We start from the raw sequence: 26,543 nt of genomic DNA on the forward strand, positions 1-26,543 counted from the left end.
AACATGAACGAACACAATTGTCTCATCCAGGGAAAAACTGTGCCAATTATTCCAGTCCGCTTCATTTGTCTTGGCATTTTGTCTTCCTTAACCAACATCATATCTCCAACCTTGAATGTAGATGCACATCCTCCTCTCTTGGTGTAGTGAGCTGATCTCAAATCCAGCAAATATTCCTTGCGCCATCTATTCCAGAATTTTGACACAAGCACTTGTCGGTATTTCCATCTTTTTGACAATACCTCGAGTGGAACAGTTGTGAGATACTGTAGGCACTTTAGATTGTGGCAATGTTGTGAGTCACTGCCCAATAAGAAAATGTCCTGGTGTCAACGGCTGCAGGTCCTGAGCATCACTATGAGTAAAGGTTAGCGGCCTAGAGTTTAAAACAACCTACAGTCAAAATTGTGGTAAGCTCTTCAAAGGATAGCATTGCCTTCACCAATGTTTTCTTAAGACAAGACTTTACAGAATGAACAAGTCTTTCCCATAATCCTCCCCACCAGGCAGTAATTCTGTATACAGGGCGTGGTTTGCTAAACCTTTCTAGAGGGAAAACTGGGTCACATTTGAGCTCTGCGCTACAGTTGTTATATAAAGTCACTTCATTATCTGATCTACACATTCTGAGACATTAGTGACTATTTGTGAACCTTGTGGCCACCCTGACTGTGGACCTTGTAACCAGTCTGGCCCATGCCACCAAAGATGATTTTTAATTAAGTCACTAGAACCTTGACCCCTTGTAAGGAAATCTGCAGGGTTATCCTTACCTACACAGCGAGACCATACTGTTGGTTCAGTGAGCGATTTTATCTCTGCTACTCTGTTTGCAACAAATGGTTTCCACAACTTTGGAACTTTGGATCCAGTGCAATGCAATCATAGAGTCTGTCCATAAATTAGGTTGAATAGACTGGAGGCTCAGACAGTCCAGTAAATACTTCATTAATCTTGCACCTACTATTGCTCCAAGCAACTCTAAACTTGGAAGAGTGACCTTCTTTAGAGGTGCAACTCATGACTTTGAAGCAACAAAGCAGGTAGATGCAATACCCTCCTTGATATATTGTAAATAAGCAACAGTTCCATAAGCAGATTCACTGGCATCACAGAAAACATGCATTTTTACAGCTGCATCTGGAGGACACAGAGTATTGTCTGGGGATGTTGTAACTGTGACAGCTCTAAACACCACTGAGTCCACTTACTCGTTAAGTCTGGTGGTAGTTCTTCATCCCAGTGAATGCCACGTTCCCATAAGTCCTGGAAAAGGATCTTTACCCTAACTGTGAATGGGGACAAAAATCCGTTAGGGTCAAAAATACGTTCTGCTGTCATCAGAACACACCTCTTTGTATTTCTCCTGGTTTTTAAAAATTAAAAAAAGAGCTTGTAGGTCAAATACAAAGTCATCAGTCTCTGTTCTCCATTTGAGGCCAAGTACCTTACAGTAGTTTGCTTGATCCAACATAGCAGACCCGTTTTCAGTGTTGTTCTCTTGCCATTTTAACCTTAATTCACTTGAATTAGTAACCCATTTACAGAGAACCATACCTGCAGCAAGCATAATCTCCTTCGCCTCCGTGGATATCTCATAGGCATCATCAACAGTGTCTGCTCCTGATATAAGGTCATCCACATAAAGGAACTGGTTATGAACCTGTACAGTCCTTGGATGTGATCCTTCATATTGTTTCAAATTATGGTTTATGGTGGCTGTCAGAAGAAATGGGCCGGGTGATGCCCTAAATAACACTTGCCATCCTCAAAACACGTAAGGATGGTTCCTGGTTAGGTCTTGGAATATCATTAGTCCACAAGAATTTGACAGAGTCTCTGTCCTTTTCTGCAATGCTGATTTGTAAGAATGCCTTTGTAATGTCTGCCATTAAGGCAACCTTGTGAAGTCTAAAATTGACCAGGATTTTCAGAAGGTCAGGATTAAGATTTGGTCCTATCAGTAAGTGATTCTTGCTCCTTGTCATGAGAAGAAGCATCAAACACTATTCTCAACTTAGTTGTTGTCTTTTCTTCTTTTATCACAGCATAATGAGGTAAGTAATACTCAATCTTACCCTGAGGGGTAGCTGAGGGTTCACCTGTCTCCACATTCTCAAAAATACCATCCTCAAGGTACTCCTGGATTACACTTGTTGTACCTGTGGTAGAGGGGGAAATCTGTCGAAAGCCTTTTCATCAAGTGATCAAATCTTCCTTTATCCACAGTAAAGTTGTTTGCCAATTGTGGTCGATCAGGTCGCCAAGGTAGTTCTGTCACATATCTTCCTGCCATGTACTTAACTGTAGATGAGAACCACTGTAGAAGTAGAATTTCCTCATGTGATTCTGAGTTTACCATTTTTTCTCCAGTCACCCCTAAGGACTCCAATTCCAAAAAGGCTCGCAGTTGACTGGACACAAGGGATTCATCTGCAACACTTATATTCATTACTCCAACACTTCCAATGCCAGTTGCACTAGCTATCTGAACTGGCCCTTGTAGAGTCCACCCAAGGGTGGTTTCAAGTGCAACAAGAGCTTCTCCAAGTCTTTCTATTCTCACAGATACTACCTTCCAATAGTAATCTCCTCCAATCAAGACTGCTATTTCTGAGTCTTGGCAAGTCAGTTCAGCTGAGTCAGCTAACCTTAGTCCCTTAGTCCCTTGGCGTTTAAGTTTCGGCACCAGAAATTATGTTGCAACTATTCTGTACAACACTCTAATATTCAGGGTTGATGACCTACCAGAGTTCCTTGGTATCAGATTCTCAGGCAGAGTGGTGTAGTTCCACACAATCCTTTGCTGTTAATAACTTTTATTTAGGAGAGATGCATATCAGCAATGTTAATCAGTGAAACACAGTAACAGGAACAGGAACTAAAGATCAAGATCACACCACCCCCAGAACCAATAGCAATCACTTACATCACACACAGGAAATTGCATGGTAACATATGGCATGTGCATTCTGGGAACTGTAGTATTCTGTATAACATAACTAACTAACCGATCTGTAATAAAGATTCAACAATGTCTATTGTCTAATGGAGCCGTGCCCTTTATTTTGAAGCAGTGAACATGTGGTAGTTTATAGTCTTTTTAGCTGTTATTCTATCTGTATCTTTACATGGTCAATGGGCTGGCATTCTTTATTATGGCAGTGGATGGGCATAAACGGTGTCCATAGTGGTGCAATATGGTTTATAAGCAGCGCCCGTTGTGGTGCAAATAAGTAGCGCCTGCAGTGGTGCAAGTAATCAGCGCCTGCAGTAGTGCAAACAAGTAGCGCCTGCAGTGGTGCAAATGAACAGCATCCGCAGTGGTGCAATGGAACAGCATCCGCAGTGGTGCAATTAAGTAGTGCCCGCAGCAGTGCTTTTTTGACTGTTTATGCATTGCTTACTAAACCCCCATTGCCTGCCAGTGCACCCTAAGTTTTTACATTTTATAATTTTTAAATATTTATGATTTGTCTTTACATGCCATATATTTGATTGTGCCAAGATATTGTGGACCTAACGGCTTTATCCCACACTCTCCACATGAGATGTGCTTTCCCCTCCACTCTGTTCCTCTTGCCCCATGGCAACGGCGCCACTTTTGACTCCGCATGATGACGTCCTCCTTCACCGGGGTGGTGTGCTTTGGACGGCAATAACTCTGGTCCACAGCAGCGATCGGTTATGGTTTTTCTCCCTGCATATTCGTAAGCCCTTCCCTGCTTGTTGGAAGCTGTTCTGCTCTGCACTAATCCACTCTTTGTTACTGTTACATTTTTTACTATGTTTTGACAAGCTACGTTTGTTGCGACTCACTATTGATACACTAGTTAGTTACTTTTGTGACTCTCTGCCTATCCTTTCAACCTCCCACCAGTGATCAACTACATGTTATGCTTCCTTGATTTCTTTATTTTTTCGAGATTTTTGTTTATCACACTGCTTATATGTATATCTCACTTGTATATAGAGGTTGCCATGGTTACGGCCACTACTTTTTTGGCGCCGTTTTTGCAGTAGGGTATTTAAGGGGATTGTTTGCACACTGTCTTTTCGTTTGTCCCTAAAAAGAGCAAATTTGGTGCTGGAAACGTCGGATCTTTTACAATAAACACCTTTTTGTTTTTTCTTAACCCGTGTGTGCGGCACTCTGTTCTTTTATATACATACATACATTCAGAGGTAGTGGGCATTCCAAACACATTTGAAGCAGTCAGAGTATTGGCACTTCAAGTTTATAAATTACAGTGAAAGGGAATGGGTGAGAGGCCTGTGCACATTAGAGAACATGTGCAGATTTATTAAAGCATGAATTTACAGAAAAAAATCACCCAATTTCTAGTCATTCCTATGGGATTATTAGGAGCATATTTATCAATAGGTAACAGCTAGTATACCATTTGATAAGTACGCTTCTAAAAATCCCATAGGAATGAATAGAAAGTGGGTAATTTTTTCTGTTGTGGGTTCTAATTCCACACTGTGATAAATCTGCCCCTACAAGAGGCAATGAGTATTGGCACCCCAAGTACATTATTTACAGTGAGAGGCAATGGTATTGGTATCCCAAGAAATTTTGTACAGTGAAAAGCAGTGGGCACAGTCACCCGAAGCAGGAGGGAGTGCATTGCTACTGCAGCCAGAAGGAGGCAAATTTAAATAGCTGTGTCAGTGCAAATTAGACAACACAACAGTTGATCATAAATTAAATAAGGTACCAAGGTTCCACAAGTTTGTGTCTCAGTACTCAAGTAACTCAGGGCAAAAAACCACTGTTGTATTCTTTTTTTTTTTTTTTTTTTTGTTACATACTAGCAAAATACTTGTCAGTGTTTTTACGGACTATGTATATCACTCCCTTCAGTATAAAACATATGGGTGTATTTATAATGTGCAACATATAGTGAACCTTCTTTACTTTTCTGTTCTTTATACATTTCTCTTCTGCTTTCCTCTGTTATCCCTTTGTCTTCTCTCTTCTGTTTCCAGCATTTCTTCTCTTAAATATGTGTCTTGTATATACTTTTTCATCACACATGCCAAATCTGCTTTTCCTTTTGCATTCTTTTTTCTCCTCTGAGCTTTCTCTACTTCTAATTTTACATCCTCTTTCCCAATCCATATTTGCTTCTGTTACCCTGTTCTATGCCCTAACACTCCCAACCCCTATTGCTGTGCCACTTTCTGCTTCCCCAGCACCTTGGCTGCTACAAAACAGTTTTGAAAGTCCTTTCATTTTCTCACACACTGCTAGCTGTAACTCTGCCCATTTGTTACAAGAGAGCAGAAGAAGCCAGATAATACAGAAGGTGGCCTTAAAGGAAGGTTGGGATCAGTTGTGGGCTGAGATTCAAAATAGGCCCTGTCACTTTATTTACACAGAGGCCCTTGCAGCCTAAGGCATCTTACAGCCGCCGACCTGACATTTGCCAGAATCTGCAGATTGTCAGTCCAGGCCTGTTTGGGACACAACTGTGAGATAGTGACACAGGTCACTGTGGGCACCCTGGAGCTATTGCTTGGTTCTGGGGTGGCAGTAGCTCCAAGGTTCTCACAGAAGCCTGAATCAAATTTACTGAATTCAAAACAGGAGAAAGGTGGCAGCACCAAGCAGAATTATATGGAAGCGCAAGAAGTGCATGCTGACACAAGTACCACAGCCAAGCAAAACTGCTGTGTGGTAAGTAAATGACCCCTTAGGTTTCCTCTCTAAAACCTCAATGCCAACCTTTTTGTTAAACGATAATAATTTTGCTTTGCTACATTTATCTTTGCCCAAGACAGGTGTAATAACTGTTCTGGCTTGGCAGATGACTGCAAATTAATTAAGAAGTCTATAAAAGATCAATTTGAAAATTTACCGGCTGATCTGTCCTGTTGATCCCAATAAGGAAAAGTAGTTCTGCGACAAAAAGGCTAATGCAAAGATTTTTATGAATAGTGTTACGATCACTCTGAAGGCCACGGAAAAAACAGAACGTGAAGATGCAGATCAGTAAACAGACGAGAGAAAGTAAAATTCCAATCCACGTGATAACATCTAGGAGCATATCGTAAACCATATCAGTGCGCTGCAAACATACAAAGAGAACATTTTAGTTATCACAGCAACCAAACTTGTATAAGAAACTTCACAGTAAACATTTTTTTATTTTATGTTAAAGGGTATTGGGGGAAATCTTACTTTTAAAAAATTATGCATACACTGTAATGTTGATTTCAGCTTGTAAAAGTATGTCTATATAAAAGAAATCTAATGACAAATTAATAAATAATGGAATAGAGAAAAAAACTTTAAAGTAATGAAGGCTTCCCTTTTAATATGCCCAGTTCTAGTAATTTAGCTACTGACGCATGGGTCACTCGGGAGGAAATTCAAAAGAGACTTGAACATGTAACGGTAAACAAAGGTCCAGGACCGGATGGGATTCATCCCAGGGTATTAAATGAGCTGAGCGCTGTGATTGCCAAGCCTCTTCACTTAATTTTTCAGGATTTGTTGAGGTCTGGCATGGTGCTGAGAGACTGGCGAATTGCTAATGTGGTGCCGTTATTTAAAAAGGGATCCCGTTCTCAGCCTGAAAACTATAGGCCTGTTAGTCTGACATGAGTAGTAGGAAAACTTTTGGAAGGGGTAATAAGGGATAGGGTACTCACAATACTATAAGTTTGTGCCAGCATGGTTTTATGCGTAACAGATCTTGCCAGACTTAGTCGCCTTTTATGAGGAGGTGAGCAGGAACCTCGATGTTGGAATAGCAGATGATGTCATCTACTTGGACTTGCTAAAGCATTTGATACAGTACCTCACAGAAGGTTAATGATCAAATTGAGGAATATTGGCCTAGAACATAATATTTGTAATTGGATAGAGAACTGGCTGAAGGATAGATTACAAAGAGTGGTGATAAATAGAACATTTTCTAATTGGACCAGTGTGGTTAGTGGAGTACCGCAGGGGTCAGTCCTTGGTCCTTTGCTTTTTAACTTGTTTATTAATGACCTGGAGGTGGGCATAGACAGTACTGTTTCTATTTTTGCTGATAACACAAAATTGTGCAAAACTATAAGTTCAATGCAGGATGCTGCTGCTTTGCAGAGCGATTTGAAAAAATTGGGAAACTGGGCAGCAAACTGGAAAATGAGGTTCAAGGTTGATAAGTGCAAAGTTATGAACTCTGGTAGAAATAATATAAACGCAAACTATTTACTGAATGGTAGTTTGTTGGGGGTATCCTTAATGGAGAATGATCTAGGGGTTTTTGTAGATAACAAGTTGTCTAATTCCAGGCAGTGTCATTTTGTGGCTACTAAAGCAAATAAAGTGCTGTCTGGTATAAAAAAGGGCATTGACTCAAGGGATGAGAACATAATTTTGCCCCTTTATAGGTCCTTGGTAAGGCCTCACCTTGAGTATGCAGTGCAGTTTTGGGCTCCATCCTTAAGAAGGATATTAATGAGCTGGAGAGAGTGCAGAGATGTGCAACTAAACTGGTTAATGGGATGGAAGATTTAAACTATGAGGTTAGACTGTCGAGGTTGGGGTTGTTTTCTCTGGAAAAGAGGCGCTTGCGAGGGGACATGATTACTCTGTACAAGTACATTAGAGGGGATTATAGGCAGATGGGGGATGTTCTTTTTTCCCATAAAAACAATCAACGCACCAGAGGTCAACCCTTTAGATCAGAGGAACGGAGCTTCCATTTGAAGCAGCGTAGGTGGTTTTTCACAGTGAGGGCAGTGAGGTTGTGGAATTCCCTTCCTAGAGATGTGCTAATGGCAGATTCTGTTAATGCCTTTAAGAGGGGCCTGGATGAGTTCTTGAACAATCAGAATATCCAAGGCTATTGTGATACTATCAGTAAGTATTAGTGGTTGTATATATAGTTTATGTATGTGAGTGTATAGATTGGTAGGTGTGGGTTGTGTGTGCTGGGTTTACTTGGATGGGTTGAACTTGATGGACTCTGGTCTTTTTTCAACCCTATGTAACTATGTAACTATGTAAGTACAATAGAACCTACTCTGAAAATGATGGGAGTTTGACTTACCTTTGTATCATAAATTCCATTTTTTCAAGTCCCAACATGTCAGTACAGATAGGCAGTATTACCCCTCCCAGACCTATAACATAGCGGCATAGCCAATCAAAATTAATCCATTTCTATAAGACCATCTGACTTCATCCTAACCACTGTTAAACCCCATACTGACATGTTGGGACTAAAAGACATGGAATTTACGATACAAAGGCAAGTCAAATTCCAATCTTCTTCTCTGTCCCTTCCATGGCAGTAGAGATGGGCTCTAACAAGCCATGCCCCTAAACAATAAAAGTGGTAAAAAAAAATAACATACAACAAGACTCACAGATGCTAAAAAAGGCCAAATAACAAGACCAGCATCACAGCCATAAAACAGCCATGAAACACTATAGCGCATGCAAAGCTGGAACCAAACTACCTACCAAACATTGAGGCTACTGAGCCAGCAAATGGCTGGTGCCAAGTTCAGGAGTATACATGCAAACTGCTGATGCTAGATCAGCTAACCAGCCTGAAAATGATTGGCGTTAACCAGCAATGTGTTGCACAAGCTAGCCAACAACTGGTGGAGAAGCAGACATTGCAAGCCACTACTGGACAAGACAGATATCATGCATTAAAACTACTCTTTAGTAATCCCCTCAGCATTGGTCTCTCTTCAATCTCTCTTCATGCAAGAGTTTGTTATCTTTTCCTAGCAGACCTTGATCAAAAAAAAAAGCCAGCACAAGCAAATCTTAACAAAATAACTTACTTTGGCACAAATCCTGCATGTAGAGGACAGGATTCCTAGTGATTTTAAAAAGTGAAGTCTAATACATTTTCTAGACAAAAAAAGCACCCCAAAGGCTATATTAAACCTAACTGCCAATCAGAATCAGACTGCTGCATGAAGACAGAATAAAGAGAGACAGAAGCTGAGAGGTAAGTAGAGAACAGTTTTTTTTTTTATTTCAGTACAGAATTTTTAAGTTACATTTTTTTAACAAAATCTTTAACAAAACAGATTTTTTTTTAAATATAAGAAAAGACAAAATTACATACCAGCACATGGTCTGTTCATTAAAGGAGAACGAAAGGCAAAGTCACTTGGGGGTGCCAAAGTGACTTTAATCACCTACCTTGTACCCCGGGCTGGTGCCCCTGTTAGGAGAAAACAGCACCAGGCCGGGGTACCTGTAGTAAGCGCTTCCTCCTTCCTGCTTCCTTTTCCGGCAAATGCCAGTGGTCGGCGCATGCGCAGTAGAGTGAAAAGCCGACTTCTCTGTTAAAGTTCGGCTTTTCACTCCACTGCGCATGCGCATGCGAGTGGATCAGGAAGGAGGAAGCGATGCAGCTACCCCGGGCTGGTGCTGTTCTCTCCGAACAGGGGCACCAGCCCGGGGAACAAGGTAGGCGATTTAAATCACTTGGGGGTGCCTAATATTTTGGCACCCCCAAGTGACTTTGCCTTTCCTTCTCCTTTAAACCTAGTATATTGCCTATGCAGAAACTTTAACATTGAAATAAATCCATGCTCCCATCAACATAACTATAAAATATTTAACTGCAAAGCCAACTACTTGATACCTTAGTACAGGTATGAGGCAATTTATCCAGACTGCTCGGGACCTGGAGTTTTCCGGATAAGGGTCTTTCCATAATTTGGATCTCCATACCTTAAAGGAGTGGTTCATCTTTATTTTAACTTTTAGCATGTTATAGAATGTCCTATGCCTAGCAACTTTGCAGTTGGTCCTTTTTTTTTTTTTTTTTTATAGTTTTTGAACTATTTGCCTTCCTCTTCTACTGGTTTCCAGCTTTCAATTTTGGTTTACTGACCCCAGCACCAAAAAACAATCACTCTGTAAGCTTACAATTGTATTATTTTTTTTTTTTTATTGCTTGTTTTAATTCTTTTTCTGTCTATTCAGGCCTCTTCCTATACATATGCTCTCTCTCATTCAAACCACTATCTGGTTGCTAAGCTAAACAAACCCCTAGCAACCAAATAGCTGCTGAAATTCTAAACTGGAAAGCTGCTGAACAAAAAGCTGATAACTAAAAAAAAACTCAAACCAATATCAAAATGTCTCAAAATATCAATGTCTACATTATACTAAAAGTTAATTTAAAGGTGAACAGGCAAAGAATAGAAAAGGACAGGCAGACACTACTTCTAATAGCAATTATAAATAATAAATAATAACCCACATGTAATAATAAATGTATATTGCAAAGCTGCTTAGAATTTTGGTTTCTTTTATTAGGCAAAAAAATTATATTTTGAGTTGCCTTGTCCTTTAAATTATATCTTAGTTGAGATCAAGTACAAGGTACTATTTTATTAATGCAGAAAAAAAGTAAATTATTAAATCAAATTTTTTAAAATGTGAATTATTTGATTAAAGGAACAGTAACGCCAAAAAAATGAAAGTGTATAAATAACAATGTAATGCACTGTTGCCCTGCACAGGTGCAACTGGTGTGTTTGCCTCTGAAAGACTACTATAGTTTATGTCTATGAAGATTCTCATTCATCCAGGTCATGATATACAGTATCTAGTAGAATTAAGTCTAAAACAACTGGACTTTTCTGAGTTTTTTCTTGAAAACGTTTCACCACTCATCCGAGTGGCTTCTTCAGTTCAAATGATTGGTAGGGAATTCCCCGGTATTTAAACTCTTGATGGTAGTAGAGTCACAGACATCCAATCACAATGGTTCCATTGAACTTGTTCAGTTAGGTGTTAGCTGAAACTGACAGGTGTAAGAAGGTATGATCCAATCACAATGGTAACAAGATACCAAGGTACCACTATAGTTTATATAAACAAAGCTACTGTATAGCCATGGGGGCAGATATTTAAAGGAGAAAAGGCACAGGTAACTTAGACAACAGAAAACACCCAATTATATTCTGCAGGGCTTATCTGTTATCTGCTACCCTGTGCCTTTTTTCCTTTCTTCCAGCTTAAATGGCTGTCCCCATGGCTACACAGCAGCTTTGTTTATATAAGCTATAGTAGTGTTTCTGCAGCCAATACACCAGTTTTACCACTGCAGGGCAGCAGTACATTATATTTTAATTACTTTAAAACAATTTAAATTTTTTAAATTACTTGTTCCTTTAAAATGGAGTCTATGGAAAATGGCCTTCCCATAATTTGGAGCTTTCTGAATAATGGGTTTCCAGAAAACTGATCCCATACCTGTAATAATAAAAGCTTCTAAAACCAAAATAATCAGACACTGCCAAATTAGCACAAGCGGCTACAGAATATAAACACCAAGCGCAATATTGCTGAGTAAAAATACTTAAGTTTTAAAGGAAAAGTAACACTAAAATGTTTTAAGTGAAAAAGCTATTCTACCCGGCACCAATAACTGCCCTATCCTGCAAACCCCTTAGTATTTTGAATTCTTTAAAAGAAAATACCTGTTAAAACTTGGGGTCCTGTCAATTGAACTAATTAGATATGACGAAGGAAGGAGCAGGCATCAACTATGCGACGATCGATTGATCGAGTCTAGCCTGACTCCTTCCTATACAGAAGGAAGGCTAGACTCGATCAATCGATCGCCGCATAGTGATTGCTGCTCCTTCCTTCGCGGTATCGCCTTAGTCCAATTAACAGGAAGCCAAGTTTTAACAGGTATTTTCTTTTAAAGCATTCAAAATACTAAGGGGTTTGCAGGATAGGGCAGTTATTGGTGCAGGGTAGAATAGCTTTTTCAGTGTTACTTTTCCTTTAAGTGTTGAACTTTACGTTTACCCTTTAGAATAATAAAAAGTCTATGAAGATTGTGCCTTTTAATCAATAGAAGTGCTATAGTGATTTCCCTCCTGCCCATCCATAAACAGCATATAGAGAACTCATCTTATTCACCATGAGCTGATTACTTACAAGCCCTAATCTTCAAGATGGCTTGACATACTGTATATCTTCAAAGGCATTTCTTGCCAGTGTTAAATAATAAGATCCATTATTAAGACCAATTTCAATATATTTAAAAAATTTCAATAAATATGCTGCACTTGCCACTGGCAGATTTTTCCATGAAACGCACAAAAACATTCGAAGCAGCAAAATTTGCCGCGTGTCAAAAAATTTGCACCAAGGCAAATGCCTTTATTATGGCAGAGTATCAGCATAAGCTTTCTCTGGTGAAACACTTATGCAGGGCACAATATTCATTTTACACCCTCCATATCATGTGACACAATCATGTATCACATCAACTCTTTGTTTTCCAGTAACATAGTGTATTCCATAAAAATATGAACAGTGCAAATGTAGCCAATTCAACCAATTCCTAAAAACCTATACATATCAGCTATAAAAAGAAACAAAGTCCATAGTAGTCTTTACAATTCATTACTTGCATAAACACAATAACAGTGTAAAAACCAGATAAAACTATTTATATTTGCACACAATTTATAAATACTATAGCAACATGAGCTAAAACTCCCATTTAATCCTTTGGGAGATAAAAAAAAAAAAAAATTCTTAAGCAAGCTGCTTCTCTCTTTAATAGTTGTTTTTGCAAATTCCCTCCTCTAGGTACATTTACCTTCTCCAAAACTGTCCATCTTAGTTTACTATGATAAAAAATACTTAGATAGCGATAAATCAGATATATACTATTATTGTCCTCCTTTTACACCTTATTTTCAATATTAGGTGCATTATTATTTATGTATGTTTATTCAAACGGGCCCTTATGGTTTTGTTTTTTATAGGATAACCCACATGTAAAATGGCATTAATCCTGTACCCCAGGTACAAGTCTTAAGTCTTGTCCTTAATGCCAAAATAATGCTACCCAGCCACATTTTCAAAGTTACTTGGTTCCAGATTTCCATGGTTCTCTGGGATACCAGAACATACTGGTGGTCCTAAACTATGCAATCCAGTTGCATTAGCCACACAGGGCTGATTCTCGGCCAGCAGATAATTGCAGAATCAGCCCTTACTCTGGTTACAGCCTTTCCCTGCACCTGAAGCCATTGAATCAGCCCAGATGCAAGCATATGGAGTGGGAGTGGATTTTGCATACTAGAATTTTAATGCCGAAATCTGGTTAGTGTGCCTAAGGCTGATGCCACACGAGACGTAGGGCTGATATTTTCGGCAAGCGGAAAAACGCTTGGCGAAAATTCAGCCCTACGCCTGCTACTTGTGCCTGCACCCGAATGAATGGAGTACGCTCGGGTGCAGGCACAAGTAGCAGGTGTCTTCTGCCTATCATTCACAATTGAGAAAAATCAAAGCAGCACTCACACAAATTTTAAATCTGATTTGACAATATGGATCAGTTTCCCATCTAAAGGGTAATCCAGACAAATTACATGCTCTATTACTACAGTTTTTATGTCACAAACATAAATCAAGCAATAATGTTTAATTTACATGAAAAAAAGTGTCTAATTTATCTTTGTGTAAACATACCCAAATGCTTATGGGCTTATTTATCAATTAGAAGTTGTGAATTCGAGTTGTTTTTCTAAATTTAACAAATGCATATTGAATGCTCGGGTATTTATTAATAAGGAAAACTTTTTGAATAAAAAACTTGAATACCTCAAATATGAATTCAAAAAATTCGAGTTTGAAAACTTGGTTTGACTTTGCCTTCAACAACTCCCATTGACTGCTATAGAAACTCACAAGCTTTTAGATAGTGAATTTTTACATTCGCGTTTTCAGTTTTTTTTTGTACTTAATAAATACCAGACAATCAAGTTTTTGAAAAATAATTTGAATTTGAGTTTTTTTTAGCGTAAGAAAACCCCCTTAATTGTGGGGAAAAAAAAGAACTAAATAAAAGAGATCTACAAGTACAGCACGCCGCTCCATTGCCTAATCAGAGTTTAGCAGAAAGAATGAAGACGCACTGGGTGGGTAGGAGATTCAATAGCTGTTTGGATCTTCTGCCCACCTAGTTAAAAGTGCAGCTCTATTTTTTATAGCAGGTCATGGCAGGCAGGGAAGGGAGTAAGTGCAGTTGGTAGGAGGCAAGCAAGCTTGGCGGGGGAAGTAATCACAGTAATGGCTGAGAAGTAAGTGCAATCATGGGGCGGGCAGAAGCAAGCATGGTCAAAGCACTAGCGATGGAGTGGTGTGATGGGGTGCTTTACATTTTACTGGCCTATGGGCACAAAATATCAAAATCTGGCCCTGAGTATACACACACCACACCAAAGTTTCAACAACAACTTTTGGGATTACAGAACCTAATAGATTTTTTACATATGCACAAACAAGAAATCTCTCAATATCAATTTAAGTGGTCACAAAATGGCACTGATGATTACCTGCCCATCCAACCCTAATGACTAAAGATTTCCAGCTCAAGTTGAGTACAGGTTGGGAGAGGGGAGGCTTCTCCCAACCTGTACTCAACTTGAGCTGGAAATCTTTAGTCATTTTATACAGTACCTGAACCTGCCCCGTCTCAGATGTCACTTGAGGGGGTAGGGCAGGCTTAAGTGTGTACTGAGTGACGACCTGCTGAAAAAAGTTATTGGCCAGCCTGCACATCAGTAACCTGCTCGTACAGGGAACTACTTCCTTACCAAAGACAGTTGTCACTCTCTCTTCTATGTCCTCATGTAAATTGTTATAACTACTGTGACAAAAAGGTTTGTCTCAGTGAGAATTGTCTGTTTGATGGCAGGTATATAGCACCCAGGCTGAGGTACTGGCTCCTTTAAATCTCCAGGGCAGGAGAGGCTAGTACCCTGAAGTCAGAGAATGCTGGGCCAATTATGCAACACCTGAAGCATTTAAGGTGAGCCTGGGTATGCAGCAAGGGGAAGGGATCTGAGAGAGACTGTGAGAGGTATGCTGGATGCATTACAAACTCCTCTGATTCTGGGACTCCAGAAAAGGAAGGCCGGGCATTGGCCGTGAGGATTTGATTATACCATTTGTTGAAACTACAGTCTGGTGAGACTTTGTTTTGTTGAACTTTTTGCTTTCAAACATCAAATTGTGATGTTTTGTTTACTGTGGAAAATAAAACACAGGCAGGAGCCTGATCATTTTGGTTGTTAACCAGAGTTGCCTGTCTCGTCTGTGAAGCCCAGATTTCCATCCACTACTGCTGCTACCAGCTAAACCCCCACACTACTAAACATAAAACAATAGATTTTATTATGTATTTGGTTATTTCTGTGTGTAAAATACATAAATTGCCCATGTATGCAACCTGTGTAGGTTACTTAAACCTCACCTTGAATTAAAGGCACACTGCAGGCTAAGAACAACCTACTGTCTCTGACTGCAGTACCTGCAAACTGCTGACTGAATTTTGAGTTCTGTAATTTTTACTTGTTAGGTCAAAAGATGATCTTTACAAAGATGAAGATACTGTTGAGCACAATGGGTTTGTCCATTATTATAAATCGCCCAGGGTGTCAGTTCCAAACTGAGATAATTATACTAGACAGTTGCATTATTGCTGTATTTGGAACTATAAGAGTTATGGATTTGCATAACAAGTTTCAAATTTTTCTAAAATAATTGCCTTACCTTAGCCTCAATATGAGCCATAAGAACTGCGAAGTTAGTTAAATGATTACAAGAACATATTGTATGTGTCTTGTTTGTTGTCAAAAGTCTACAGCCTTGTGTTGACCAATATCCAGACATGTTGGTTTTCGAATAGCTCCAGAATGAACAGTTAGGGTTAAAATTATCTTCTGACTGCTACAAAAAGAAAAAGAAAGAAAAAAATTATTGTGTGGTAGGGCAATTCATAAAGTGCAGTGGACTGATTTTATTACCAATTTAAAAAATCAATGCAATTTTATTTAGACCAATGCATATATGTACAATGTACTCGTTTTTTATTTTGCTTAAAATTTTTCATGTACCAAAGGAATAGAAATACAAGCAAGAACAAAATTCATTAAGGCTTATACCACACGAGGTGTTTTTACGCTGCGTATTTTCTTTTTTTTTTTTTTCATTTGAAAAAGTTTTTTTTACATAAGAAAAGATAACGGGTATAGTTACAGTACATCTTATGCATTCTGGTTAGCTTATTAACAATATTCCAAACATTGATTTCTCTCTTTGACCTGAGTTAGACAGGTAAATGTTCATAACATTCTGATGCTTTGATTTATTTCCTGTCTACTTGACTTCTACAGGTTATCGGCGTTTGGATATTATAGTATAGTTGCATTTTTGCCTTTTATACCTTAAACATGAGAAGGGTACATAATAATAAAAGGAAAGAAAAAGAAAGAGAAATAGAAAAAATAACAATAAACAATAATAAACTTTTATGCATACATTGTGTGGTGTTTTTTTTTTTTCACCTTATGGTTATTGGGATACCGTTAGGGTTCCTATGCCGCGTTGTTTTATAGGTATGTTTCTATGGGTCTTGTTCTATGCCCGTGATGATCGGGTGTCTAATTCTCTAAACTTTTGTACCTTGTTATTCACCAATTTTTTCCATGACCATTATCTCCCCGATTTTAGCTTCTATTGCCGTCCATGTTTGGGGGATTGGGCCTTTCCAGTGTCTAGCTATGACAATTCTTATGGCTGAGCATATTTTAATTATCAGGCGTTTGGTACTCACATTGTAGGGGGCCTCTGCTAGGAATAGGTTGAGCAGGGCGATTCATGGTTCTGGGGCAGAGCCAAGCCATGGCATGCATTGATTTCCTGAAAGGCCAACTCCCATACCTTTTTTGCTTGTGGGCACTCCCACCACATGTGAATATATGTGCCTATCTCCCCGCATCCTCTGAAGCATGTAGGAGGTATATTTTTCTGCATTTTATGCAGTTTTTGTGGGGTCATATACCATCTCGCAATGGTTTTGTAGCCATTCTCTTTTAGGAGAGTATTGGTCAAAATTTTAGTGATATTTTCATATATCTCTTCCCATGCCTCTTCATCTATGGGATGTTTTAAGTCTCGGTGGCCCATTGTTCTTGATATTTGGGGAGGTTGTTATTAGTTTCATGTATCAGGTGATAGTAGATTTGGGATATAGTGCCCCTAGTTTTCATCCCTTTTTTGCATTCGGATTCATATTTTGTGTAGCTTCCATCACATCCCCCTCTCAGTAGGGTTTTCGCCCAATGTGTTAGTTGCAGATAGCGATAGTATTCCCGTAGGGGGATGTCATATTTTTCTCTCAGGGCGTTGAATGGCTTGACTCTGCTCCCTGAGTCAGCTGTTGTATTACCCGGTGGGAAGGCTGGGTTTTGAAATAGTGGTGTCATTAGAGATTGTGGCTTACTTAGTTTATCCCTATGTCTATGGGTTGCCCATAGTTGTAATGAGTGGGCTACACTTGGTGGAGCTTGCCTCAGTACCTCTGGAGGGGTGGGTTTCCACATTATTTCAGACATTTTTATATCTGGCAGCAGTGCTTGCTCTAGATCGACCCATCGTGGTTGTCCAATTGATATATGCCATGCTTGCAATTGAGCAAATTGGGCCGCTTTATAGTACCCATATAGTTCTGGTACCCCTAAGCCGCCTTTATATTTACTTTTTTGTAGTAGTTTTCTGTTGATTCTAGCTCTTTTCCCTTCCCAAATGAATTTGTCCATAGCCCGTTGTAGTGAGTCTCCCTCTGTTTGTTCTTGGGTATTTAATTGGGAGGGTTCGAAAGAGGTATAATATTCTGGACAGCGTATTCATTTTTAGACAGTAAATGCGGCCCAGCCATGATATGCTGTACCCCTGCCAGAGCTGAATATCTTTTTTCAGTCTTTCTATCAGTGGGGAGTAGTTGTATTTCGAGCATTATTCCCAGGTATTTTATTGCAATTGGGTTCCATTTAAAATGGAAAGATTGAGCCATTGCTATTGCTCTGTCAGGGGGTATATGTAGGTTCAGGGCCTCACATTTTGTTAGATTGATTTTATATCCTGATATTTTACCAAAGTTGTCCAGTTCTCTATATAAGTTGGGGAGGGATATTTGCGGGTTGACTAATGTTAATAAGATGTCATCCGCAAATAAGCTTAGTTTGTAGGTGTCCTCCCCTATCGTCACCCCTGTGATGTCTGGCTTTTGCCGTATTGTCTGGGCCAGTGGTTCTATGCATAGTGCAAAAAGGAGGGGTGACAAGGGGCAGCCTTGTCTTGTGCCGCTCCTGATTTCAAAGTGGGGTGATCTTATTGAACCTGTTTTAACTTCCGCTTTCGGGTTGGTGTAGAGGCGTTTGATCGCATTTAGGAATGAACCTTTTATCCCAAATGCATCTAGAGTAGTGTTTAGGTACCGCCAATCTACGCGGTCAAGCGCTTTTTCTGCGTTTAATGATAATAAAATGGTTTGTTGTTTGTTGATGTTCACTTGATCAATTATGTTTACTGTTCTTCTTATGTTATCTGCCGCCTCGCGGCCCCTTATGAACCCTACCTGGTCTGGGTGTATTAGATTTGGCAATAGTGGGTAAAGGCGTTCTGCCAGTATTTTTGCAAATATCTTTATGTTGGTATTTATTAATGATATTGGTCGGTAGCTTGAGCAGAGTTTGGGATCCTTTCCTTCTTTATGTATTACTATTATCTGGGATATTAACATTTCTGTTGGGATCGGGGTATCTGTTAGAAACTTATTGTACAGTTTTGTCATTTGTGGGACTAAGTTCTCCTTAAATGTCTTGTAATATTTCCCTGTAAAACCATCTAGCCCTGGGGCTTTTGATGGTTTGAGTTTCTCCTTAATGATGTCAGTAACCTCTTCCATCGTGATGGGAGCGTTTAGGGATGCTATTTGAGCTGGGTTGAGTTTTGGGAGGTTACATGATTGTAGATATTTACTGGTTCTCTGTACTGTATTTGCTGTTTGTTCGTTTTTTTCCCCATCATACAGTTCAGAGTAGAATTCTACAAATGTGTTGTTTATCTGCTTTGGGTTATTGGTTATCGTGCCTGATTTTAGTTTGATTGAGGGTATTGTTTGGGTTTTTCGGAGGTTTCTCAGTCTCTTTGCTAGTAGGGTATCTGGTTTGTTAGCTTTTTCAAAAAATTTTTGTTGTGTCCACAACATTGCTTTTATATGTATCTTCAGATAATGCTAGGTTGTGCTCTGTTTTTGCCTTTACTAATTCTGTGTATATTTTGTTGTCCCTATAGGCTTTATACTGTGTTTCTAGATTTTTTAATTCCGTTTTCAGCTTATTTATCCTTTCTTGTCTTTTTCTTTTACGTTTTGCTGCTATTTTTATCAGGGTACCTCTTATTACTGCTTTGTGGGCTTGCCACACTATAGGGGTGGGGGTGTCACCTGTATCATTTTCTGAGAAGTAGTTTTCTAGGTCTGCTGTTATACTTGTGACCACCTCGGGGATAAGCAGTAGCATTTCATTGAGCCTCCAGGTGTAGTTTGGGCGTTCTGTTAGTAAATCTACTAGGGTGGTGGTGACTGTAGCATGGTCTGACCACATATTTCTCCTATGGTAGACTTTGCTATTTTGCCTATGTGGGGTTGATTTATCAGGATATAGTCTATTCCTTCATAAGTTGCTGTAGCCTATTTCTATTGGGGTGAGAGTCACCTGCCTGAGCTGGTGGGTTTCTGTCCATGATTTTGTCAGATATGGTATTAAAGTCCCCTGCAACTATTACTAGGGGTTTCCAATTTGTATCGAGGATTGTTGCTATACACTTATAGAAGTGGGCATCTGCTTGGCTTGGGGCGTTAATGTTGCCTAATAGGCATTCTTTTGTGTTTAGTGTGCCCTTTAAGAAGAGGTAGCGTCCTTCCTTATCAGTTATTGATTCTTGTATCTGAAAATTAAGGTTTCTATGTATGAGGATGGATACCCCGTTCTTTTTCCCTGCGTGTGTTGCATGATAAATATTTGGGTATGTGGTGTCCCACCATTTAGGGGTTTGGCCTGTCTTGAAGTGGGTCTCTTGTACCATAATTATGTCCCCTTTACATGCCTTATAATATCTGAGGGCTTGTCTCCGCTTTTGGGGTTTATTTAAGCCCTTAGCATTGTGTGTAATTATATTAACAGCCATCATGTATGGTATTGCTCAGTAACCTTTATATGGCTGACTAATCTGCAGTTGCTATACCTACGGATCCTTTCCCTGCTTTCCACACATATACATATACATTCTATAACATTGTAATAACACATAACATATAAACTCAAAACCAATAACCGTTCTAGTAGGGGGGTAAAAAGGGTTAGGACGTGCTTTTTAGCGGATATCAGGGTAGTTCTCGTGCCCTTGGTATGTATAGTGGGGTGTATTTGGGTCAGGTCGGGGGGAGATTGGCCTCAGAGTTCTCCGACTCTACATACGATTGCTCTCCTTTGCCAGTTATAGTTTGTCCTGAGACGTTAATGTCTATTGTCCCTGAGAGCGGTATCTTTGGGCAGGTTTATTTAAGACTCACAGTTTTAGTTGGCCGCTTGGTGTTGTCCAGCGGGTGCGGCTGTGAGGCCTAGTCGTTGTAACCATCGGGGGCCCTCTGTTGGTGTGCGGATGAAGGTAGTTACTCCGTTGTAGGTGACCAGTAGTTTAAATGGGAATCCCCATCTGTATCGGATGCCTTGTTGCCTTAGGGTGTCTGATGTGGCGCATGTCTCTCCGTTTAGCAAGAGTGGTGGGTGATAGATCCGCGAAGAGTTCCGGTGTCGATCCATATAAGTTTATGGGGTTGTTGCAGGCCGCCTGGAGTATCTTTTCTTTAGCCGAGTAGAATCTCATTTTTATCACAATGTCCCTGGGCCTTTCACCCGGTCCTGGTTTCTGTCTCAGCGCGCAGTGTATCTGTTCCATACGTAGTTCCTGGGCCGGTAGGTCTGGGGTCAGCGTCGCGAAGTATCTTTGCATATACTCCTCGATGTTCCTGATGTCCTCTGATACTGCTTTAACTCTTATGTTAGATCTCCGTGTTCTGTTTTCCAGGTCCTCGTGTGCGTCTTGTAGGGTGCGAACCTCTTCCTGTAGGTCTTGTATGGTTGTCTCCATTTTGGATGTGATGTCTGTGAGTTCTTCCTGTTGTGTTTCTAGACGTTCCGTGCGGTTACCTATTGCAGCTACCTCATTCAAGCAGGCTATCACTCCTTTGCTCCTGTTGTAGCACTGTTTGCATGTAGACATCATATAAGGTAATGGAGGACACCTGACACTGCAGGGCTTTGCTGCAAATTAGTGTTTAATAGTGTGTTACACTACATGTTTCGGGCAAAGCCCTTTTTCAAGTGAACAACATAACATCTGAACAAAAAAACATTTAAGTGGTTACAAGACCCAAGTCCAACCTCCCCCATCACCGCATTGGTTCCAAGCAGTCCAAAGGGAGGGGTTACTGCTCCAGGGCAAAGATGTGTTTCCCACAGGGTGATAAACTTTGTAAGCAAGAAGAGACTATGGGGGGATTAAAGAAAAAAAGTATATATATGCCCACTGTAACCAGTGTTAATATGGACACGTATGGACACACTTGAACAGGTGGTGCTTACTGAAGCAGAAAAGGTATGGGGAAAATACCAGCAGAAAAATCATGTACCTTACCACAATTTATCCAAAGCTGAGCAGGAAGCCACAGTGGCATTGAAAAATAATGCACAAATAATTATTAAAAAGGCTGACAAGGGAGGAGCAATTGTGGTAATGGACACAAGTATGTACATGGATGAAGCTAATAGGCAGTTGAATATCCCAGAACACTATAGAGAAACTAATTGTGACCCCACATTCACAATAAAAAAGGAAGTGGATAACCTGGTGATAGAAGCCTATAGGACTGGTATTATAAACTAAAAGCAAAGGGATTTTCTTACAACTGAATTTCCCCGAATACCAGTACTTTATTTCCTACCCAAAATTTATAAATCTTTAGTTAACCCGCCAGGCAGACCTATTGTGGCAGGTATCGGTTCTGTGCTTGAACCACTGTCTAAATTTGTGGATAACTACCTGCAGCCAATAGTGAAAGATATCCCCACATGTTTAAAGGACACTACCTCTTTGCTCAATAGACTTAAACAAATGAATAGGATTAATGAAAAATGCATCCTATGTAGCATTGATATAGAGAGCCTCTACACATCTATACCACAAGAGCCTCCTCTTAGGATTAGGTATGTGGAAGAAGCCCTATTAGAGACAAATATCCCCCACCAGATGGTCTATTTTCTAATTGATTGCCTCAGCCTAGTGTTGGGTAAAAACTATTTCAGGTTTAATGGAAAGTATTTCTGGCAAAAGCAAGGGACGTCAATGGGTTCTTCGGTAGCGCCTTCATTTGCTAATATCTTTGTATACACCCTTGAGCAGAAATATTTCATGGCACATCGATTCAATGGTTTTATGAAATCATATCTGCGCTATGTGGATGATGTGCTAGTAATTTGGGATGGAACAAAAATTCCAAGACATGGTAAAGGAGGCAAATTTAAAGCACCCCACTATAAAGTTTACTTATGAAATTGGGGGGACTAAGCTAAACTTCCTTGATGTGCTACTGACCATTGAGAATGGTCAGATTTCCACAGGCCTGTTTAGAAAGCCAACGGACAGGAATAACCTGTTAACTGTAAAGAGCTTCCATAACCCTAGGGTTATCAATGCCATCCCCAAAGGTCAATTTATGCGGGCACGCAGAATAACATCCGAAGATGAAAAATATAAGACAGCAGCTAAGGAGCTGATAGGCCATTTCAAAGAAAAAGGCTACAATAAGCATAAACTCGTACAAGTAGCAGAGGAGGTGCAAAAAATACCAAGGGACACCCTACTAGAAAAACCTAAAATATGTAGAGAAACTACACCGCAACCCATTTTCATGAGTAAATACTGTGAAGCTAGTAAAAAACTGGAAACTTTGGTTAAGCAGTACTGGCCAATATTGCAGGGGGATAAGAAGTATGGTAACTGCTATAGAGAACCCCCCATGTTTAGCTATAAACGGGGCAGTACACTAAAGGACATTCTATGCCCAAGTGAATATAAAAGGAAAGATGGAAGGCAGCTATTCCTGGGTACCCCAAAGTGGGGAACAGCACCATGTCTTAATTGCGTATGCTGCTCTGGAGTAATTAAGGGTGACAAGTTTAACCATCCAACAAAAGGTTACCCAATAAAATTAAAACATTTTTCAACATGCGATACAAAGAGTGTGATCTATATCAGTGCTGTCCAACTTCTGCGGTGCCGAGGGCCGGAATTTCTCTCGCATACATGGTGGAGGGCCGATAATGGAAGCCAGTTTTGGCCACTCCCCCATTTTAAACCACACCCACTTCAAACCACACCCATTTTATCACAATGGTCGCTGCAGGGATATCAACCATCATTCATATGTTAAAGAATTATATTATGTCATATTAAGACACACCCTTAAATCCATATGCCTCCTCCCCTGTGGTTAGCACAGCAACCCCCAGCACATAATTACACACCTTAGGGACCATTTAATGGCTATTTCCAACTGCTAACACACTCCCAGAACAAACCCCTGCCAGGTTCACCTCCCACAGGCAGCATAGGGCAGACAGAGTATGGCACACACAGGCAGCACTCTGCCTGCCCTGTGCTGTCTGTGTGTGCCATAGGCTCCCTGCCCTATGCTGCCTATGTGCCATACCCTCTCTGCCCTATGCTGCCTGTGTGTGCCATACCCTCTCTGCCCTATGCTGCCTGTGTGTGCCATACCCTCCCTGACCTATGCTGCCTGTGTGTGCCATACTCTCCCTGCCCTATGCTGCCTATGTGCCATACTTTGCCTACCCTGTGCTGCCTATACACAGGCTAGGCAGTACATACAATGTCTGAGGTGTGAAGAGGTGAACAATGTGGGTGATTACAGACTAAGCCTGAGGTGTGAACACTGCAGGGGTGAACAATGCAGAGATTAAAAGGTGTGAAAAACACAGGGGATTACATATTTAAACAATACAGGGGGATTACAGCCTGAATCTGAGGTGAGAACCATGCAGGGGGCCAGTTAATCACAGTACTGATACCATTTAAAGCTTACACAAGAGTAAGCCATCAAAGCAGCCAGACAGGTGGGGGGCCACACAGAGGGGGGTCGAGGGCCGCATGCGGCCCGCGGGCCGCCAGTTGGACAGCACTGATCTAAATGATCAAATGCCCCTGCGGCAAGGTGTATGTTGGCCAAACTAATAGACCTGTCAAGACCAGGATAAAGGAACATAAGGGGGACATTAGAAATTTTAAAGAAGGTTCCGCCAGCGATACAGCTGTGTCCAAACATTTCCACCAGGTAAAACATAACCAATCGCAACTGCGCTGGATGGTGCTAGAGGTAGTTAAGTACCCCTCAAGGGGGGGGGGAATATAACAAAACTACTCTTGCAAAAGGAGGCAGTATGGATAAAAAAAACTGAACAGTTTAGTGCCTAATGGTTTTTCTTTTACAGTTACACTATGGTGGAAGACCAATTTACTTGGTAGTTCCTGGGCCATGTATAAAAAATAACTTTGGACTTTAAAAGAGTTTCCTTGGGGTCAGGCTCCTAACTGAGTGCCCTGGAGCAGTAACCCCTCCCTTTGGACTGCTTGGAACCAATGCGGTGATGGGGGAGGTTGGACTTGGGTCTTGTAACCACTTAAATGTTTTTTTGTTCAGATGTTATGTTGTTCACTTGAAAAAGGGCTTTGCCCGAAACATGTAGTGTAACACACTATTAAACACTAATTTGCAGCAAAGCCCTGCAGTGTCAGGTGTCCTCCATTACCTTATATGATGTCTACATACCCACATTAATGGTCGTAGCGCACCCTTCATTACTATGTGAAAGAATTATATTATATCATATTAAGACACAACCTTAAATCTATATGCCTCCTCCTCCCCTGTGGATAGCACAGCAACCCCCAGCTCATAATTACACACCTTAAGGACCATTTAATGGCTATTTCCAACTGCTACCAAACCCCTGCCAGGTTCACCTCCCACAGGCAGCATAGGGCAGGCAGAGTATGGCACACATAGGCAGTACTCTGCCCTATGCTGCCCATTTGTACCATAATCTACCTGCCCTACCCTGCCTGTGAGTGCCATACTCTGCCTGACCTACCCTGCCTGTGTGTGGCATACTCTGCCTGCCTTACCCTGCCTATGCTGCCTGTGTGCACCATGCTCTGCCTGCCCTACCCTGCCTGTGTGCCATACTCTGCCTGCCCTATGCTGCATATGTGTGCCATGCTCTGCCTGCCCTACCCTGCCTGTGTGCCATGCTCTGCCTGCCCTGTGCTGCCCATTTGCACCATAATCTGCCTGCCCTACCCTGCCTGTGTGTGTGTGCCCTACTCTGCCTGCCCTATGCTGCCTGTGCGTGCCATACTCTGCATACCCTGCCCTGCCTGTGTGTGCCATGTTCTGTCTGCCCTATGCTGCCTGTGTGTGTCATGCACTGTCTGCCCTATGCTATCTGTGTGTGCCATGCTCTACCTGCCCTATGCTGCCTGTGTGCGCCATACACACAGGCAGCATAGGGCAGGCAGTACATACAATGACACAATGTTGGCAGTGCTCCTACAGTCTGTCTGAGGTGTGAATAGATAAACAAAACAAAAAACAGTACAGGAGATTACATGTTTAAATGATACAGGGGATTACAGCCTGAATCTGAGGCGTGAACCATGCAGGGGGCCAGTTAATCTCACTACTGATACCATTTAAAGCTTACACAAAGGTAAGCCATTAAAGCAGCCAGACAGGTGGGGGGCCACACAGAGGCCCGCAGGCCACTAGTTGGACAGCACTGGGCTAGAGGTTTGGAGGAGAATTTAAACTAGGTATGGGGGAGGGGTAAAGTCAGTAATTCTGAGGAAGATAGGTTAGATAAGGTAGTGGGCATAGTAAGGAAAAAGGAGGTGGACACTTCGTTGGGGGCATTGATAATGGCCGGGAGGACCACAAGTTGTGTATCCAAAAATTACAAGCTGGTAACACTATTAAATATATGTTCATTGGTGCGAGAAGGAAAGAGGAGGTGGACACTTGGGTGGGGGCATTGATAATGGCCGGGAGGACCACAAGTTGTGTTTCCAAAAATTACAAGCTGTTCATTAATGCGAGAAGCATTCTGTCTGGTAAAAAGGGTGATCTGGAGTTGTTGGTACTACAGGCAAAATATGATGTAATTGGTATTGGGGAAACATGGCTGAGTTGCAAGACTTGGCAATAAATATAGGAGGGTATAATTGTGTCAGAGGGATGGGTGAAATAGAAAAGTAGGAAGGGTATGTCTGTTTTTTATGCAGGATTTAAAAGCCAATACAATGTAAAAGAAGTAGTGATGATGGAAAATGAGGGAGCAGAAAACTTATGGGTGGAGCTTTACACAGATTATAAAGTGTCCAGCAAACTAACTATAGGGGTATGCTATAGCCCTTTAAGTGAAGAGGCTAGGCTCCTGTTGCAAATAGAGAAAGCTGCTTGTTACCTTGTGACACAAGTGATGGAAGACTCTCCTGTAAACCAGTTCAACTTTATTTATGTGACTTCAGTACAGCACACAGTTTTGGC

The 26,543-nt window shown here is 40.8% G+C and overlaps 1 protein-coding gene across 6 annotated transcripts in view; it reads right to left on the reverse strand.

The window, feature by feature from the left end:
- Positions 1 to 26,543, reverse strand: part of adgrl3 (adhesion G protein-coupled receptor L3) — a 1,193,186-nt gene that overhangs the window by 397,321 nt on the left and 769,322 nt on the right. For all 6 annotated transcript variants that reach the window (XM_031903606.1, XM_031903589.1, XM_031903595.1 and 3 more), the window contains 2 exons: positions 15,569 to 15,745; positions 5,865 to 6,074 (listed from right to left, as the gene is read on the reverse strand). In XM_031903606.1, the coding sequence (XP_031759466.1) occupies positions 5,865 to 6,074; positions 15,569 to 15,745 (387 nt within the window). The remainder of the gene's footprint in view (positions 1 to 5,864; positions 6,075 to 15,568; positions 15,746 to 26,543) is intronic.

The sequence above is a fragment of the Xenopus tropicalis genome, chromosome 1 (assembly GCF_000004195.4).
Source record: "Xenopus tropicalis strain Nigerian chromosome 1, UCB_Xtro_10.0, whole genome shotgun sequence".
NCBI classification, from domain to species: domain Eukaryota; kingdom Metazoa; phylum Chordata; class Amphibia; order Anura; family Pipidae; genus Xenopus; species Xenopus tropicalis.